A 15,381-nucleotide genomic window follows, 5' to 3' on the forward strand; every position below is an offset into this window, starting at 1 on the left:
GTGGCCGGGAGCACCCACTGCACTCCAGTCTGGGTGACAGAGTGAGACTCCAACTCAAAACAAAAAAAAAAAACAAAAACAAATCTGGGGCTAGAAGTCTAAAGGTAAGGTTCTCACAGTATTGGTTCTTTTCAAGGGCTGTGAGAGGAAATATCTGTCCCATACCTCTCTAGTTGGCTTCTCCTATGTTTCTTCTCATAACCTACACTCTCTGCGTCTCTGTCTTGGTGTCCAAATTTCCCATTTTTATTAGAACACAAGCCACATTAGATTAGGGGGCACCGTAATTGCTTCATTTTAACTTGATTTCCTCTGTAAAGACTTGCCAAATAAGGTCGCATTCTGAGGTACTGAAGAATTTCAACATATGTTTTTCAGGAGTTAGGGCAGGTAGACACAATTCAACCCATAGCCCATCACTACATTTAAAACTCTTGTTGCTTGCACCAGATAACCAGTTCTTCCACCAGTGTTCTGTGTGCTACTGAGAGGTACTTCTAGATATATATAGAAGAAACATAGACATTTTAGACAACTCTCTCTTTCTCTTTGTCCCTACCTTCATCCAATCTATCACAAAGTCCTATCTACTGTTTTGCTTCTTAAACATCTCTTTGGGCCATCCATGTCCCCACCCTTACTTCCACCTGAGCCCATGCTGTTGTCTCTCCTGTGCATTTGTATCTGTTTCTCTGCAATCCATCCTCCACTGGAAACAGAATGTTCTTTACAAAGTGTGGGTGTCATCTGGCCATACCCCAATTCAAAACCCTTCAGTGGCAGCCTGTTGCTCAAATAATGAAAGCATTTGACCTCTTGGTCCTGCCAAACTCTTAGTCACCATAGTGTCCTAGGCTCACTCCCCTTTCCTCAGGGCTACTATTCTCCACGCTGCCTCCTCCTGGGACCTCTGCCAGGACTTTTCTTGCTACTTCATCCTCACTTCCAAGTCTCAGAAGACCATCTCCTGTCCTCCCTCAAAGAATCAGACCCATTTCTTGAGCACCATGAAATTTTTCTCCTTAGTATTCATCACAGAGGCAATTTTAGATATACAATATGCAGCCTCAACATCCTCCAGGGATATGTTCCAAACCCCACAGTGGATGGATGAAGCCATGAATAGCACCAAATTCATTTGCTATCAATTGGAGCTTGTTTCTGTTCATTTCTGTCACCTACAAATTGAATGCCTTTTCCTTCTTACCTAAGCACTTATCGCACACAGTGGCAGTAACTTTTGCAGTTTTGAGGTATGACAGCAAAACTTCTCTCAATTTATTTTTTCTTCATAACAATTTAATACTTAGAAGATTTATTCTTACTGTAGATCTTAGAAACCTCGGCATACAATGTTTTTTCTTGCCTTCTTTTTGTTGAGAACCTTCACCTTTTCACTTAAAGAAAGCACTTGACAGCTTCTCTTTGGCATATCCAAATTGCCAGCATTACTACTTTTGCATTTTGAGGCTATCATGAATTAAAATAAGGTTTTCATGAGCACAAACACTATAATACCAAGACAATAGATACAATAACTGAGAAGTCTCCTAAATGACTAATGGGCAGGCAGATTCTACAGCCTGATACTCTGGACAGAGAAATGATTTACATCTCTGACTGGAATGGTATGAAGTTTCACCAACCTACTCAGAACGACAAGCAATTCAAGGCTCATGAATTGTTTATTTCTGGAATGTTTTATTTAATATTTTTTAGACCACAATGTAACAGCAGGCAACTGAAACCACAGAAAACAAAACTACTGGGAAAGGGGGACAACTGTACTTGGGAAATTATTAGATTAATATCATTCTACTCTTCCTCTCATACATAAGCTCCATGAGATTAGGAATAGTTTGCTGTGTTGTCGTTTAATATTATATTCCTAGTATTGACACAGGTTCACATACGAAGCTGGGATTCAAAAGTATATGATGACGTTAAACATCTAATTTTCTCTCCGAAGATTAGAAAAAGCCCTAGACAGATTGCTGTGTATCAGAATGATACTTGATAATATATTGAATACAGTTGCAGAAGGCCCTTCCGTGAAGTAACACTACTAGCCAAATATCATTTCACATAGTAAACACTTCGTAGAATAGTTGTAAACTATTTCATTAACTGCGGTGATAAGAAATTTAAACAGAAAGTTAAGATACTAGGAAAGAAGTACACATGAATGTAAAAGGAAGGGGGGCATCTTTGTGTAAAGAAGAAAAGAGCATTAAAACCAACTAGGTTTGTAGAGCTAAAATGAAGCAGGAGGTAAGGACAGCGTCCAAGTACTATTTCTCTTAAGAGGCATCAAAGTGCATTGAGGTTTCTGTCTCATTGCAATAATACACATAATACTGGTACCACAGGGAGCTCTAGGCACATACCAACCTTTGTTTTTACTGCTGAATGCAATAATGCTGTTTTGTACATCTAAATGTGATACTTCCCTGGTAGCTTGCTATCTACATCCATCTCTTCACAAACTTTTTCTTTTTATTAGAAAAAATTTTGTGAGAGCCACAGCTGACCTTGCACATTTCTAATTTTGGAGCCTCATTTTACTGGTGAACTGAGGCCCAGAACAATAAAATAGTTCTGCAACCAGTCAACAATTGCAGAATATAATTGCAGGTCATTTCAAACAGAAGCATGACTAATCAAATATCGTTTCACCCAATAAGAACAGTTTCTTCCTGGGATCTCTTTATGCTGAATCAGTCTTCACTCCAGACAGAGCATTATCAACTCTGACAATTCATCTTTTACTGCTCCATCTAGAAGGTGACCGTAACATTCATCATCCAAATCAGGGCACCTGTTTAAGAGCATGAGGACACTTACAGTTACCTTGTGTCAACTAGTATAAACAGGATGGCCCTCAACATGTCAGGATGAATGAAAATATTACTACTCCATGAAATTGTTCAGAAAAAAACACATTCACATATGTTCAGTAAGTAAGATATCCTTGAGCGAGTCTTTTAAAAAGCATCATGAATTTCGCAGCAACCTGAATGGAACTAGAGTCTATAATATTGAGTGACCTCTCACAGAAAGAAAGATCCAAGTATCACATGTTCTCACTCATATAATGGACCTTGAACATCCAATGTAATACTATAAGAAAATGACTGACGGTACTGGGAAACTATGGGGGGAGTGGGATTAACAGTAGCTAATATCTGTCTGGGGTTGGGGAAACACCTCTTATCAACAGCGTGCCTGAAAGAAATGTAATTGTATACCTAACCCTTAACTGTACCCCACAAAACCATAATTAAAAATATTGATAAAAAAAAAAAGAAAAGTGGGTATCACTCTTTCCACACTACTTCATGGTTCATGTTAGTGTTACTGTAGAACTTGGCCATTTCCAGTCCCACTCTTTGCTATACTAACCTGACAGACACAGTGAGGAACAAGCAATCTAAGAACTTGACATAACTTTGTTATCAAAAAAGATTGCTCGACCGGGCTCGGTAGCTCAGCCTGTAATCCCGTGCCTTTGAGAGGCCGAGGCGAGTGGATTGCCTGAGCCCGCGGGTTCGAGACCCGCCTGGGCAGCGAGACCTCATCTCTACAATAAATCAAAAAATCAGCGGGGCATGGTAGCGCACGCCTGTAGTTCCGACTACTTGGAAGGCTGAGGCGGAAGGATCGCTGGAGCCCAGCAGGTCGAGGCTGCGGTGGCCGGGAGCGGCCACTGCACTCCAGTCTGGGCGACCGAGTGAGACTCCAACTCAAAAAAAAAAAAAAAAAAAGATTGCTCTGTTTAGGACATGTGGTGCTTTTTCTTCAGAAAATTCTGGCATGCTCAGAAATTGTTTGCCAGCAATCTTTATTGCCAGTTATAGTAGATCATTCTCTAATCTCTATTGTCCTAAGGAAGTAAAAATAGACCCCAGATTTATCACTCTGTTTCCTCTCCAAAACACAGACGGTCGACACATATATGCACACTCATAATTCTTTAACTTCTCATCAAAAAAGATGAAAACTGTAATCATGTGAAAAAGTTATTTGCCCAACTGATCAAAAATGAAATCACAAGTGTCAGGCAATCACTATGCTCTACACAATTGCTTTGTCATTGGAGAATTTTAAAGGCTCATGAATGAAAGAAAATAAATAAGATTTCCTGGAATTTAGGGAGCAGGTTTAGGCCAGATCATGGAGTCGGGATTGGTCTAGACCTCTGTCTCTTCAGAGACTGGTGAATGCCAACATTTAACCTATATTTAACCACATTGCCCTAAACCATTCAATGGTACCAATTTATCTTTCTTGATGCCTAGTTAAACACATTAAGATGTGCTTATAAGGTAATCTGTTACAGTACTAACTATGTATGGTGAAATAAAGACTAGTTTCTCCTTTCCTTTCTGTCACCTCACACTTCATCATCTCAGAAAGGAAGGTAGCCACTGATAATATTATCTCAAGTCCTGGACCATCAAAAAAACAAATTCAGATTCTTTATTTTTTATTATTTTTTCCACTAATGCGGTACTACCTTTGATTACATATATGCATGTCAAAAATAAAAACCAAATAAAAATTGCATAATTTCCTCACAGTACTTTGAGGTTTGGGGGCATTTTTCAGTAGTAGCAACTCTTATTGTATTATGTATTAGTTCACTAATGTTAGTGAATTTTATTTTCATTCTTCCTAGAAAATCAACTCAGCTTTCAGCTGTCCAATTTCCCCTTACTGATTGAGAAGTAGATATGCGGTCTAGCATTTATCTAGGGAGTTTGCTAAGTTTCCCATCTCATACTGAATTTGTTCAATGAAAACATTTATTTTAGTTTTCAATCAGGGAAATTTTAAAATATATTTAAAGGGAAGAGAATAAGCTATGTAATTATTAATGATAAGTGACTAAGTAAAAATTAAACAGAAATTTCTAAAGGTTGAAATAAAATTGAAGTTGATTGTAAGTCAACAAGATAGAGTTCTTGTCTTAAAAAACATGGTTCCTTCAATAACTATTATTTGAGTATGTCACCCTGTCATACTCCGAGAAAATGCAAACGCAAATACGGCTAAAGTTTCTGCTATCAATGATCTCACAGTCAAGGAAAGGGAATGAGCAAGACACCAGTAATATAAAAGGCATACATAACAGTGCAACCCTACATCCTTTCCTTACATGGTTGTCATGAGTATTAAATGACTGCATATTTATACAGTCTAAAACTGCCTGACACACAGTCAAAATCACTGTCCATTAAGTAAATATGCAAATATATAAAATATCTATGTCCATAGGATAGACATAGGCAAAGTGACATAAAATTATAAATGGACAAGAAACGGTTGGAAAAAACCTCAGATGATTTCATAAAGAAAAAGACATACGATGAATGAGAAAATTGACAACAGAACTGTCAAAGGAAGTTGTTAAAGAAAAAAGAAAAAGAAAAAATTAGCAGAGGCATGGAGTTAAAATAAATTCAAAAATAGTAAATAGACCCAAGTGACAAGAACGTAATTCTTGACTTATTTTTTTTTCCTTTCTTGAATATAGGAATGTGGGCTTTAAAAGCTAGTTAGGCAGCAATAGGATGCAGAGATTTTTTTGGTCATATTTGCTAGTATTACAACCTTTGGTGTAATAAGGAAAATCAAATCATTTTTTAACTAGTCAACCAATCACAAAAGAGTCATTGTAATGCTCACAGTGAACTATCACATACAACATCAGTAATGACTGTTATCACTGTTATGCTACATTTATAGAGATAAGGAATGTTTGACATTGATGTAGTTTTTGTTTGTTTGAGTTTTTGAGTAGGAGTCTCACTCTAACACTCCGGCTGAATGGCACACTATCAGCTACTGCAGCCTTGGCCTGCTGCACTTAAGCAATCCTTCCACCTCAGCCTTCCAAGTAGCTGGAACTACAGGTGCACACCACCACACTCAGCTAATTTTTTATTTATTGTAGAGACCATGTTTCACCAAGTTGCCCAGGCTGGTCTTGAATCCCTTGGGCTCAAGCAAGTCTCTTGTGACGGCCTCCCAAAGTGCTGGGGTTACAGATGTGAGCCACCACGCCCAACTTGATGTAGCTTTCTATGTTCAAGTTGGCATGGTTAGTTCTAAAGGTGTTGATTATAGATTTGACAACCAGGTTAATCAATAAACTGTCTCTTTTCTCACTCCTTTCCATAACAAGTCTGTGGAGAAATTATTTGTGGAAAAGAAAGAGTCAGCTATTTTATTCTTTTAGAAATTAAATTCACTCTCTGTTCTTTCTTCAACTCAGACATTCTCTGCTGATCGTTTGGGAGCTGATTAGGGGCAGCTACATTCATCCTTGCAGCTCTAGCATCTAACACAGCACCAGATAGTAAACTCTGGTTTAGATTGGATGAACTGGATGGGGTTGTATCAAAGTGAATAAGAAATAAAGCACATCTATTCCTTATAATTGTTAAAACATTATCTTTTCTAGGCATAAAGTTCAAGGCACATAGAATGTCTTTCCTTATGTATCCCAAATGGTCCTTCTCTGTCATCAGCTTTTACAAACTGCATTGGGTAGACGTTATTGTAAAGATCCTGTATCTCCACCAGATAGATTAGATTGGAAAACTGAAGGTGATTTCATAATACTAGGCTGATAAAATATAATGAATACATTCGATTAAGTTACACTTAAAGTAATACTAATTGAAATTACAATGTTTTAAATAAAAACTATTTTTAAATAGCTCATTATGCATATGTTGTTAAAAATATTTTGTATCCTAGAAAACCTTATCGAAGCAATATATGAGGCATCCAGTGCAATTAGTTCATTTTAAGAGTCAGAAAAGCCTAATTTATTATACAGCAGATTGATGTAATAACTAGATAAGTGCATTTATATATTTACATAACAGGACAAGATCCTTGAAGCCTAAATAATATGCCGTATTTAGTTGTCAAGCGACTATTTCTACCAATTAACAGTGTATTTGCCTTAAAAGAATGATCATGTAACTTGTCAAGCAACTATTTTTACCAATTAGCAATGTATTACTTAAAAAAAAATAATAACAAAGGGATGTTGTGCAAACTCCTGTTTTTGAAAATTTTTTATTTTAAATACATGGGACTCAATTCAGGGTTAGGTATACAAATGCTCATTATGCAGGTACCCTTGTTGATGAGGTGTTCCCCCCCCGCAAACTCCTATTTTTTAAAATCTACACTGAACAAATAAAACGTCTAGTAGTTTCTTGGAAGTGACCAGCTGCCTATAGATGTGTCACTTTATTTGCTCACTTATTGCATATAAAAGAATTTTAAAAGTAATTTAGAAGTTAAGTACAAAAGGAAAAGATAGTTTTATAAATATATTTCTTTCGAGTCACCTTAAAATCTCACACAATGGTTGAGAAAGCCTTCCCAGTGAAAGTCACATTTGACCTAATATATCTGAAATAATAGCTATGTTATTTGTATCAGATGGAATTCCCTTAAGAAGTTAACAGGTATGCGATTCAGTATAGAGTGCTACAATCTGCATGGTTATGATTGTGTTGATACAAATTTGTTGATAGAAACAAATTTGTTGGTCAAGGTTATTTCTCTTTTTCTCCCCCTTTAATTTTTTTTATTTTAAAGATGTGGGGTACAATTCAAGGTTATATATATAAATGTTCATTATGCAGGTACCCTTGTGGATGAAGCATGCCCTCCCCTGCCCCAGGCAGATTCCCACTACTGACAACCCCAGTTTCCTGCTACTGCCAATCCTTTTCTTATAATATTATGATAATTGTTCAAGGTCCACTTATGAGTAAGAACATGTGATACTCAGTTCTTTTTTTCTGTGAAAGATCACTCAACATTATAGACTCTAAGTCTATCCATGCCATGAAGTTCATGATTTTGTCCTTCTTTGTTTATGTAGTATTCCATCATGTATATGTACCACATTTTTTTATCCAGTCCTCTTTTGATGGGCAGCAAGGATGGTTCCATGTTCTTGCTATTGTGAACAATGCTACGATAAACATACATGTGTAGGCATCTTTTGTATAGAGTGATTTGAGTTCTTCCGGATATATTCCCAGTAGGGAGATTATGGGGTCATATGGAAGGTCGGATTTTGATCTTTTAGGAATCGCCACAGTTTTCCACAGAGGTTGTACTAGCTTCAACTCCCACCAACAGTGTTCCCTTTTCATCGCATCCTCTCCAGCATCTGCTGTTTTTTGAGTTATTGATGATAGCCATCCTGACTGAAGTAACTGGTGTCTCAGTGTAGTTTTAATTTGCATGAAATTATTTCTCATGAGGTAGCTACTCTCATGGAAAAAGTGTGTGTTCTCTCTCTAGACTGATTCTCCTTTTACTTTTTTCTTTCTATCTCAAGCATGTGGTTAAGATATAGTCTGTTGAACTGTTACAATGATTCATATCAAGGAAGCAAAGTATTTTTTCCTGACTTATCAGATCTTGGAGACTATGAAGATTAGAGGATATTTTTCTTAAGCATAAAATTGCAGATAAGCCAGACATAAAGGAGCATATACGCAATGATTCTGTTTAAGTCAAGCTCAGAAACAGTAACATCTAGTCTATGGTCATGACCAGTAGTGACCAGAAGGGAGTAAGAGGAAGATAAATTTTGTGTTTCTGGATGTGGGTGCTTGTTATATGAGTGGATTCAGTTTGTGACTATTCAATTGCTATTATCTCTTGGGTCTATGCTATACATCAATAAAAAGTCCAAAATAATAAATATAACAACAGGATTGAAATGAATTCAGATTTCATTTTTCTAATCCCAGTAGTGCATCCTAAAGGGGCTCGTCTTAGCAACAGATCATAATAGTCCTGTTTCAAATCATAACACTATTTAGCAGCAGTACCAGAAGTGGATATTGGACCTGCTGGTTTCATACCTTATTTTTTTTCTGTTTTGTTAATTTTTTTTATTTTTTAATTTTTTTTTTCTGATCACAAACTGCACTCGCTGCTAAGGCCCATGACAATGGCACCGCCTGCTGGCTGGAAGTCTGTTAACCTTTCTGTGTGAACTAACACCATTTGCCACGTTACAGGTGAGTTGTGTGAAGAGAAGTTGGACTTCTGTGCACAAGACCTGAACCCCTGCCAGCACGACTCCAAGTGCATCCTGACACCCAAGGGATACAAGTAAGTCAGAAACCGCCTTCCAGTTCACAATCAGGGGAAGAGCTCTTTCCTTTAGGAGCATCTCTTTTCTGCCATCCTTAGCTTCACACCTTTGCTCAGGATTTCAGCGTCTTAGTCACTGGTGTCAAGGACATGTTGATAAGTGTTCATATGTGGCGTGGACTGTTTGTTTAGTACAATGAAGAAAAATGAAAGAGCGTTTTGTTTTGTTCCATGATTCTTCTTGTGAAGTCATCTATAGGACTAAGCAGTCTTCCAATATGCTTAAGTTTATTTGAAGGCCAATCCAATTAAACATGTACCTTCTTCTAGATGCTTCATTATCTGAAGGTAATTCTGGCAAAATAGATAATTTGATTTTAATGTAACTGAAAGTTTCATGGTCTGAAACAACACTGACTATCCAAGGTGGGAAAGATAGAGTGACCGTATGTTCCAGGTTGCCTTGGATGGTTCTGTTTTATGCCTATAATTATCACTGTAATTACTGATAGTGCCCCTTTCACCTTAAATATTTTTGCTTAGGATGATAAAGCATTGCATCATGCCAGGGAGAGAGTTGTCTCAAGTGAACTTAGAACTTCAAAATTGTTTATTTTTCCACTTGAGCAATCGTCCTGAAATATGTTTACTATCAAATTGCATGATTTATTTGCCACTATCCTGAAGTATTTTAAGGGCTTATCAACAACAACTTCCCTGTGTGAATCTGAGAGACTGAGAGTAATTTGGAGATCATCTGGTCCAAATTCTTTATCTTAAACATGAGGAAATGATGGCCCAGAGAGATTAGATGACTGTCCAAAAAATCTTTAGGTTATTTATTTCAGAACTGGAGTTAGGTTTTATACTTTCCAGTTAGGTGATTTGTCTTAACATGTCACCTCTAAGAAGTGTTGTAGTTTATTACATTGCATTATATTTAGGCTATATTACATTAATATTAATATTACATTTGGGCTGGTATAGATGATAGGCTAGATTCTTAGGAATGACACAGTTGGGCTCAGGAGATGAGTTGTGCTTACATCAGACAACTAGCAAACCATTTGTTCTTTTGCCCAGTATTTATTGCATGTCTGCCATGACCAGGGCACATGGTGATAATACAGTGCTGTGTTTTTGTAGTGTTGTATAGCTATTCACCTTCACATACTTCATCTTAGTGAAATGACACAGCCTCAATGGCCATATAATTTTTGAGAATTAAAAATTGCTCAAGTCAGGGAGTAACTTTATAAGAGAGGTGAGATTTGAACTGGAACTCTAAGATTTAATAACTACCAAACAGATAATCATCAGATGCTTTAAGTTGGGTGGGAGAGTGGGGTAGAATTGCCAGTTTCCACTGCCTTTCAAAGGTGAATCTGAGTTGAATATTTATTCTCAAGTTTTCTTTTGACAACGTTACTTTGCTTTAATTTGGTTTATAATCCAAAAGTTTAGATTATATAGAACAGTTATAGCACCTGCTGATTTCCCTACAATGTCTTTTTAAAAGTGAATAGATTTAGTTCTATCTTGCATTATATTTTAGTTTAAAACTTAGTCTTATTTGATTTTTACTTTATCCAAAATTCTGCATTATATTTTGTTAAACCAAACATAGTAGGTAAAACATTTTACATCCTAGTATCAATTATATGCCCACAATTGAATTTGGCAAACTGAAAGAACGTCACTTGCATAACAGATATCAACAGTTCTGAGAGAAATTATCAGTAAGGCAGATTCTCCTGAACTGCTCATCTGCTGAACAGATTTCACAGAACTTTGTGCATTGTCATAATAATATAAAGTATTAGTAAGACAATTGAAAACCATTAAAAAATAAGAGAGTTTGTCTTCAAAAAGACTAGTTCTTAATTAAATATCCCTTATTACTTTCAATTAAATTGCACACTCTTAAAAGTGCATGTTGTTGGATTATGGACTAACTGCTTTGGAAACCCACTGCTTTCAGCAGTAATTCATGAACTTGTTTTATAGCTGCATCTATGTAGTTTAGCAGAAAACAGATTGAGTCTAAGTGTGTGCTATTATTCCCGCCCTATAAATAATTGCACATTGTGAGGAAGGTAGTTGCAAAAAGAAAATGGACTTAAAAACCAAACCATACAAAACTGCCAGAGAAAATCTCCACTGACAAATGTTGTTTGGACAAGTTATACTGTTACTTCAACTTCATTTTCTTATTCCTAAGCTAACAGGGCTGGTTTTACTTTTCTTGCTTTATTATATACCTCATAAATCTCCAAAATTGCTTTGAGATATTTTTAGACTATGATATGCCATCAGCAGTATTTTCACGCATGCATCTTACTTAGTCAGCTTTTGGGCTTGTAGACAATATATTTTATATCCTTTGCTTTCTTCCTCCCTCCTTGTCAGATAATAGACTTGAAGGAATGTGATAGGTTTTATTGCTAATACAAACTTTAAGGAATTCATATTTAAATTTCTCCTTTCTATTTTGAAACTCAGTCTGAGGAGCAAAAGAAAGACACAAATGTTGGGCATAATGTAACTCTAAGTTCTAATGGGCTTGAAAAATAGTATTCGGAGAGAAGAGAATATAAAATAGCTTTTAGACAGCCACTGTGGTGAATGTGTGGTTCTCTTATCTTTCTCTTTGATTTCTTTTTTCTGGATAAATAATTCAGAGTGTTTCAAAGCATTTCTTCTTTCTTTTAATGCTTGGCACTTCAGCGGCTCTGCTCACATTAACATTGATGGAAGTTCTTTTCTCGGGCCTTGTCCATCTATTTGAGAATGTATATGGCCACTTAGGGTCCATTTAACTTCAGTCTTGTTGTTTACTTTGCTTTGTTATGATTTAGCATTAAAACCAACTGGCTGCAGAACAAGCATGCTTATGTAGTGAGCTCATTTTATTTCTTAATTCATACGTGCAAAGCTGAACGTCTGTTTGTTACTCTTAGAGGGTATATACTCCCATTTGTTTTAATTCATCAGCTCTCCAATAACTCTTAAATCCTGATTTTGCATTTTCAGACAAAACCTTTGGCATCCAGTAAAGCCACATTCATTGGGGTGTTTTTAATTACCCTTACTTACTGAAATCCTAATAGCTTTGAAATAGAAAAGTGGATAATTAGTAAGACTAAACCCTAAAGACTTTTATAGAATTGTAAAGACATATAGAGAATTATAATAAATATCAACCATTTATTGATCATGCATTATATATGAACACCCACTAATTACTTTATGGATAGCTTTATTTTATCATTTAGTAAGCCTGTAAGATGGAAATTATTATACACGTGTTAAAGATTAGGAAAGGAATACTTACAGAGATTAAATAACTGAGTCAGGATTCTGTATACTTTATGCTTAGTGAAGTGATCCAGACACCATAAGGCAAAGACTGCATGTGCAATTTTTAAAAATCAAACATATAGAAAAAGAGAGTAGAAGTTTGGTTACAGGAATCAAGAGGGGATGGGGAAAAGGAAGTGATGTTGGACAATGGGTAGAAATTTTCAGTTATGAGATGAGTAAGTTCTGGAGACCTGTTGTACAGCATGGTGAATGTAGTTAATAATACTGTATTGTATACTTGAAATTTGTTAGGAGACCAGATTTGAAGTGTTCTCGCCCCCCAAAAATAATAATAATAACGATGTGAAGTGATGAATATGTTAGTTAGATTAATTTTGTAATCATTTCACAATGTACACATGTATCAAACATCATGTTTTACACCTTAAAACTATACAATTTTTATTTTTTAATTATAGTCAATAAATCTAGAATAAAATGTTGTTGATTTATAAAAGGAAAAAAATATATACTTAAAAATGAAGCCAGGGTGCAAATGTTGTTCTATATAGCTGCAAAGACTGAATTCTGCAGAGTTAAACCGTAATTTTCTTGTGTGAGAGTGTGTGTGTGTGCATGCACGCACATGCATGTGTGCATGTATGTGTATATAGTTTAAATCTATGAACCCTGCTTTAAACCAAAAGCAAAAATACTTATGGAATCCCAATGTGTGAACCTAATAAATCACAACAGGAAAGTATTGGGAGATGGGTAGAAGGTAGAGGGAAGATTCCAAAATCCCTCTCCCCATCTGTTACCATATCTGAAAGGTTTCTGTTGTAGAACCCCTGTAGGTCTCCAATGCAGAGTGTCAAAACTGCTGAACATACAATATTGCTTTTCTTCTTTCAATTATAAAGTCCCATGTCCTTGGTGTCATAGTTAGAAATTCCAGTGATCAGCAGTCGAAAAGGACAGATTTTTAAAGAGAGCTGTGAGGAATGAATTATCCAACAGCAGAATGCAGTGGTTAGAAATCCTGTTTTTCAGCCGGGCTCAGTGGCTCAGTCTGTAATCCCGCGCCTTTGGGAGGCTGAGGTGAGTGGATTGCCTTAGCCCGCGGGTTCGAGACCCGCCTGGGCAGCGAGACCTCATCTCTACAATAAATCAAAAAATCAGCCGGGCGTGGTAGCGCGAGCCTGTAATTCTGGCTACTCGGAAGGCTGAGGCGGAAGGATCGCCAGAGCCCAGCAGGTCGAGGCTGCGGTGGCTCCAGTCTGGGCGACAGAGTGAGACTCCAACTCAAAAAAAAAAAAAAAAAAGAAATCCTGTTTTTCTTGTCAGATTGCTTGGGTTCAATTCCTGGCCATGGCACTTGAAAGTTGAATGCTTTGGAGCAAATGTTCACCTCTTTGTTCCTTAGTTTCTTCACCTATTGGTGGGTGTGCTAGTATCTCCAGTGTTACAGGACTGTGGAGAGGAGTCAATGAATCGATATATGCCAAGTAGTTAGAACAGGAACAAAGAATTTCAGCTGTATTATTACCCCTGGTTCTTCATCATCAATGCAGCTGAGACCGAGACCCCTTCTGCCACTAAACCAGCAAGGTAGACAGGCAGAAAAGTTGTCCATGGGCTTGGTCCCAGGAATTTTGTATCAGTTCCCCTATCCCACCTCACTAGGTCAATCCTGTTCTGCCATAATGATTATCGGGATTCGTTGTGAATTAGGATATCTAACGTTAATATATTTGCTTTTGTTAAAATTATATTTTGTTTTGGTGCATCTAGTCTCTATTGGAAAGTAAAAAATTAATAATAACTTTTACAATATGCTTAATATTCTTAGTAATCTCTGTAACATAGCACTTTTGTCATCTCAATCATCAAATAAATTAGGCAGAAATAAAATTAAAAGACACCGAAAGCAAATAAAGTCAGGAGAAGGAAATAAGGAAGGCAGAGAAAGGAAAAAGAGGAAAGGAGAAAGGAAGAACCCCCACTACAATTATTCTGTTCTTACTTGGGTTCTGGATGCAGCTATTATCAAAAAGAAAAATAGATCATTATTTCTTTGTTAGATCACAGTGAGAAAATGGAATACTTTGCAGAACAGTGTAGTTTTGTAGACATCCATTAATTTAGGAGCTCTATGAACCTTTTATAAATAAGTTTTTAAAAGATGGTACCATTTTTTTCCTAGATGAAATGTAGGTTTTTACTTATTTTGGCTCAGTTGGGTCTGAACCATTCATTATCTGCTTGTTCAAACAGATGTGACTGCACACCAGGATATATAGGTGAGCACTGCGACATTGATTTTGACGACTGCCAAGACAATAAGTGTAAAAACGGAGCCCACTGCACTGATGCAGTGAATGGCTACACGTGCATCTGTCCTGAAAGTTATAGGTAAATATATATATATACACATTTATATTTAGAATTACATCTTATAGGTCTCAGTTCACATTGACAATTAAGTAATATCTTATTAACATATTTCTCTTCTTATTCTTTAGTGGTTTGTTCTGTGAGTTTTCTCCGCCCATGGTTCTCCCTCGAACTAGCCCTTGTGATAATTTTGATTGTCAAAATGGAGCTCAGTGCATCATCAGGATAAATGAACCAATCTGTCAGTGCTTGCCTGGCTACCAGGGAGAGAAGTGTGAAAAATTGGTCAGTGTGAATTTCATAAACAAAGAGTCTTATCTTCGAATTCCTTCAGCCAAGGTTCGGCCTCAGACAAACATTACACTTCAGGTAAGAGTTCCAACTCTATCAAGAGCTGATCTAATATGAAGCCAAATTCAGTTTCAAAGAATACACACATGTGTATAGCCTGTGAATGATCATGTAAACAGCTAAAGATAATTATGGAAAATGCTCTGTGTGTGGATAGCTTTAGTAATTCTTCTCAGCATCATTTAG

The 15,381-nt window shown here is 36.6% G+C and overlaps 1 protein-coding gene across 4 annotated transcripts in view; it reads left to right on the plus strand.

Moving 5' to 3' along the window:
* The window catches only part of SLIT2 (slit guidance ligand 2), a 387,750-nt gene that overhangs the window by 349,488 nt on the left and 22,881 nt on the right, over positions 1-15,381 (plus strand). For all 4 annotated transcript variants that reach the window (XM_008054352.2, XM_021710555.1, XM_021710556.1 and 1 more), the window contains 3 exons: positions 9,069-9,162; positions 14,725-14,862; positions 14,973-15,213. In XM_008054352.2, coding sequence (XP_008052543.1) covers positions 9,069-9,162; positions 14,725-14,862; positions 14,973-15,213 — 473 coding nt within the window. The remainder of the gene's footprint in view (positions 1-9,068; positions 9,163-14,724; positions 14,863-14,972; positions 15,214-15,381) is intronic.

Source organism: Carlito syrichta, unplaced genomic scaffold, assembly GCF_000164805.1.
Source record: "Carlito syrichta isolate Samal-C Ts95f unplaced genomic scaffold, Tarsius_syrichta-2.0.1 Scaffold289796, whole genome shotgun sequence".
Lineage (NCBI taxonomy): Eukaryota > Metazoa > Chordata > Mammalia > Primates > Tarsiidae > Carlito > Carlito syrichta.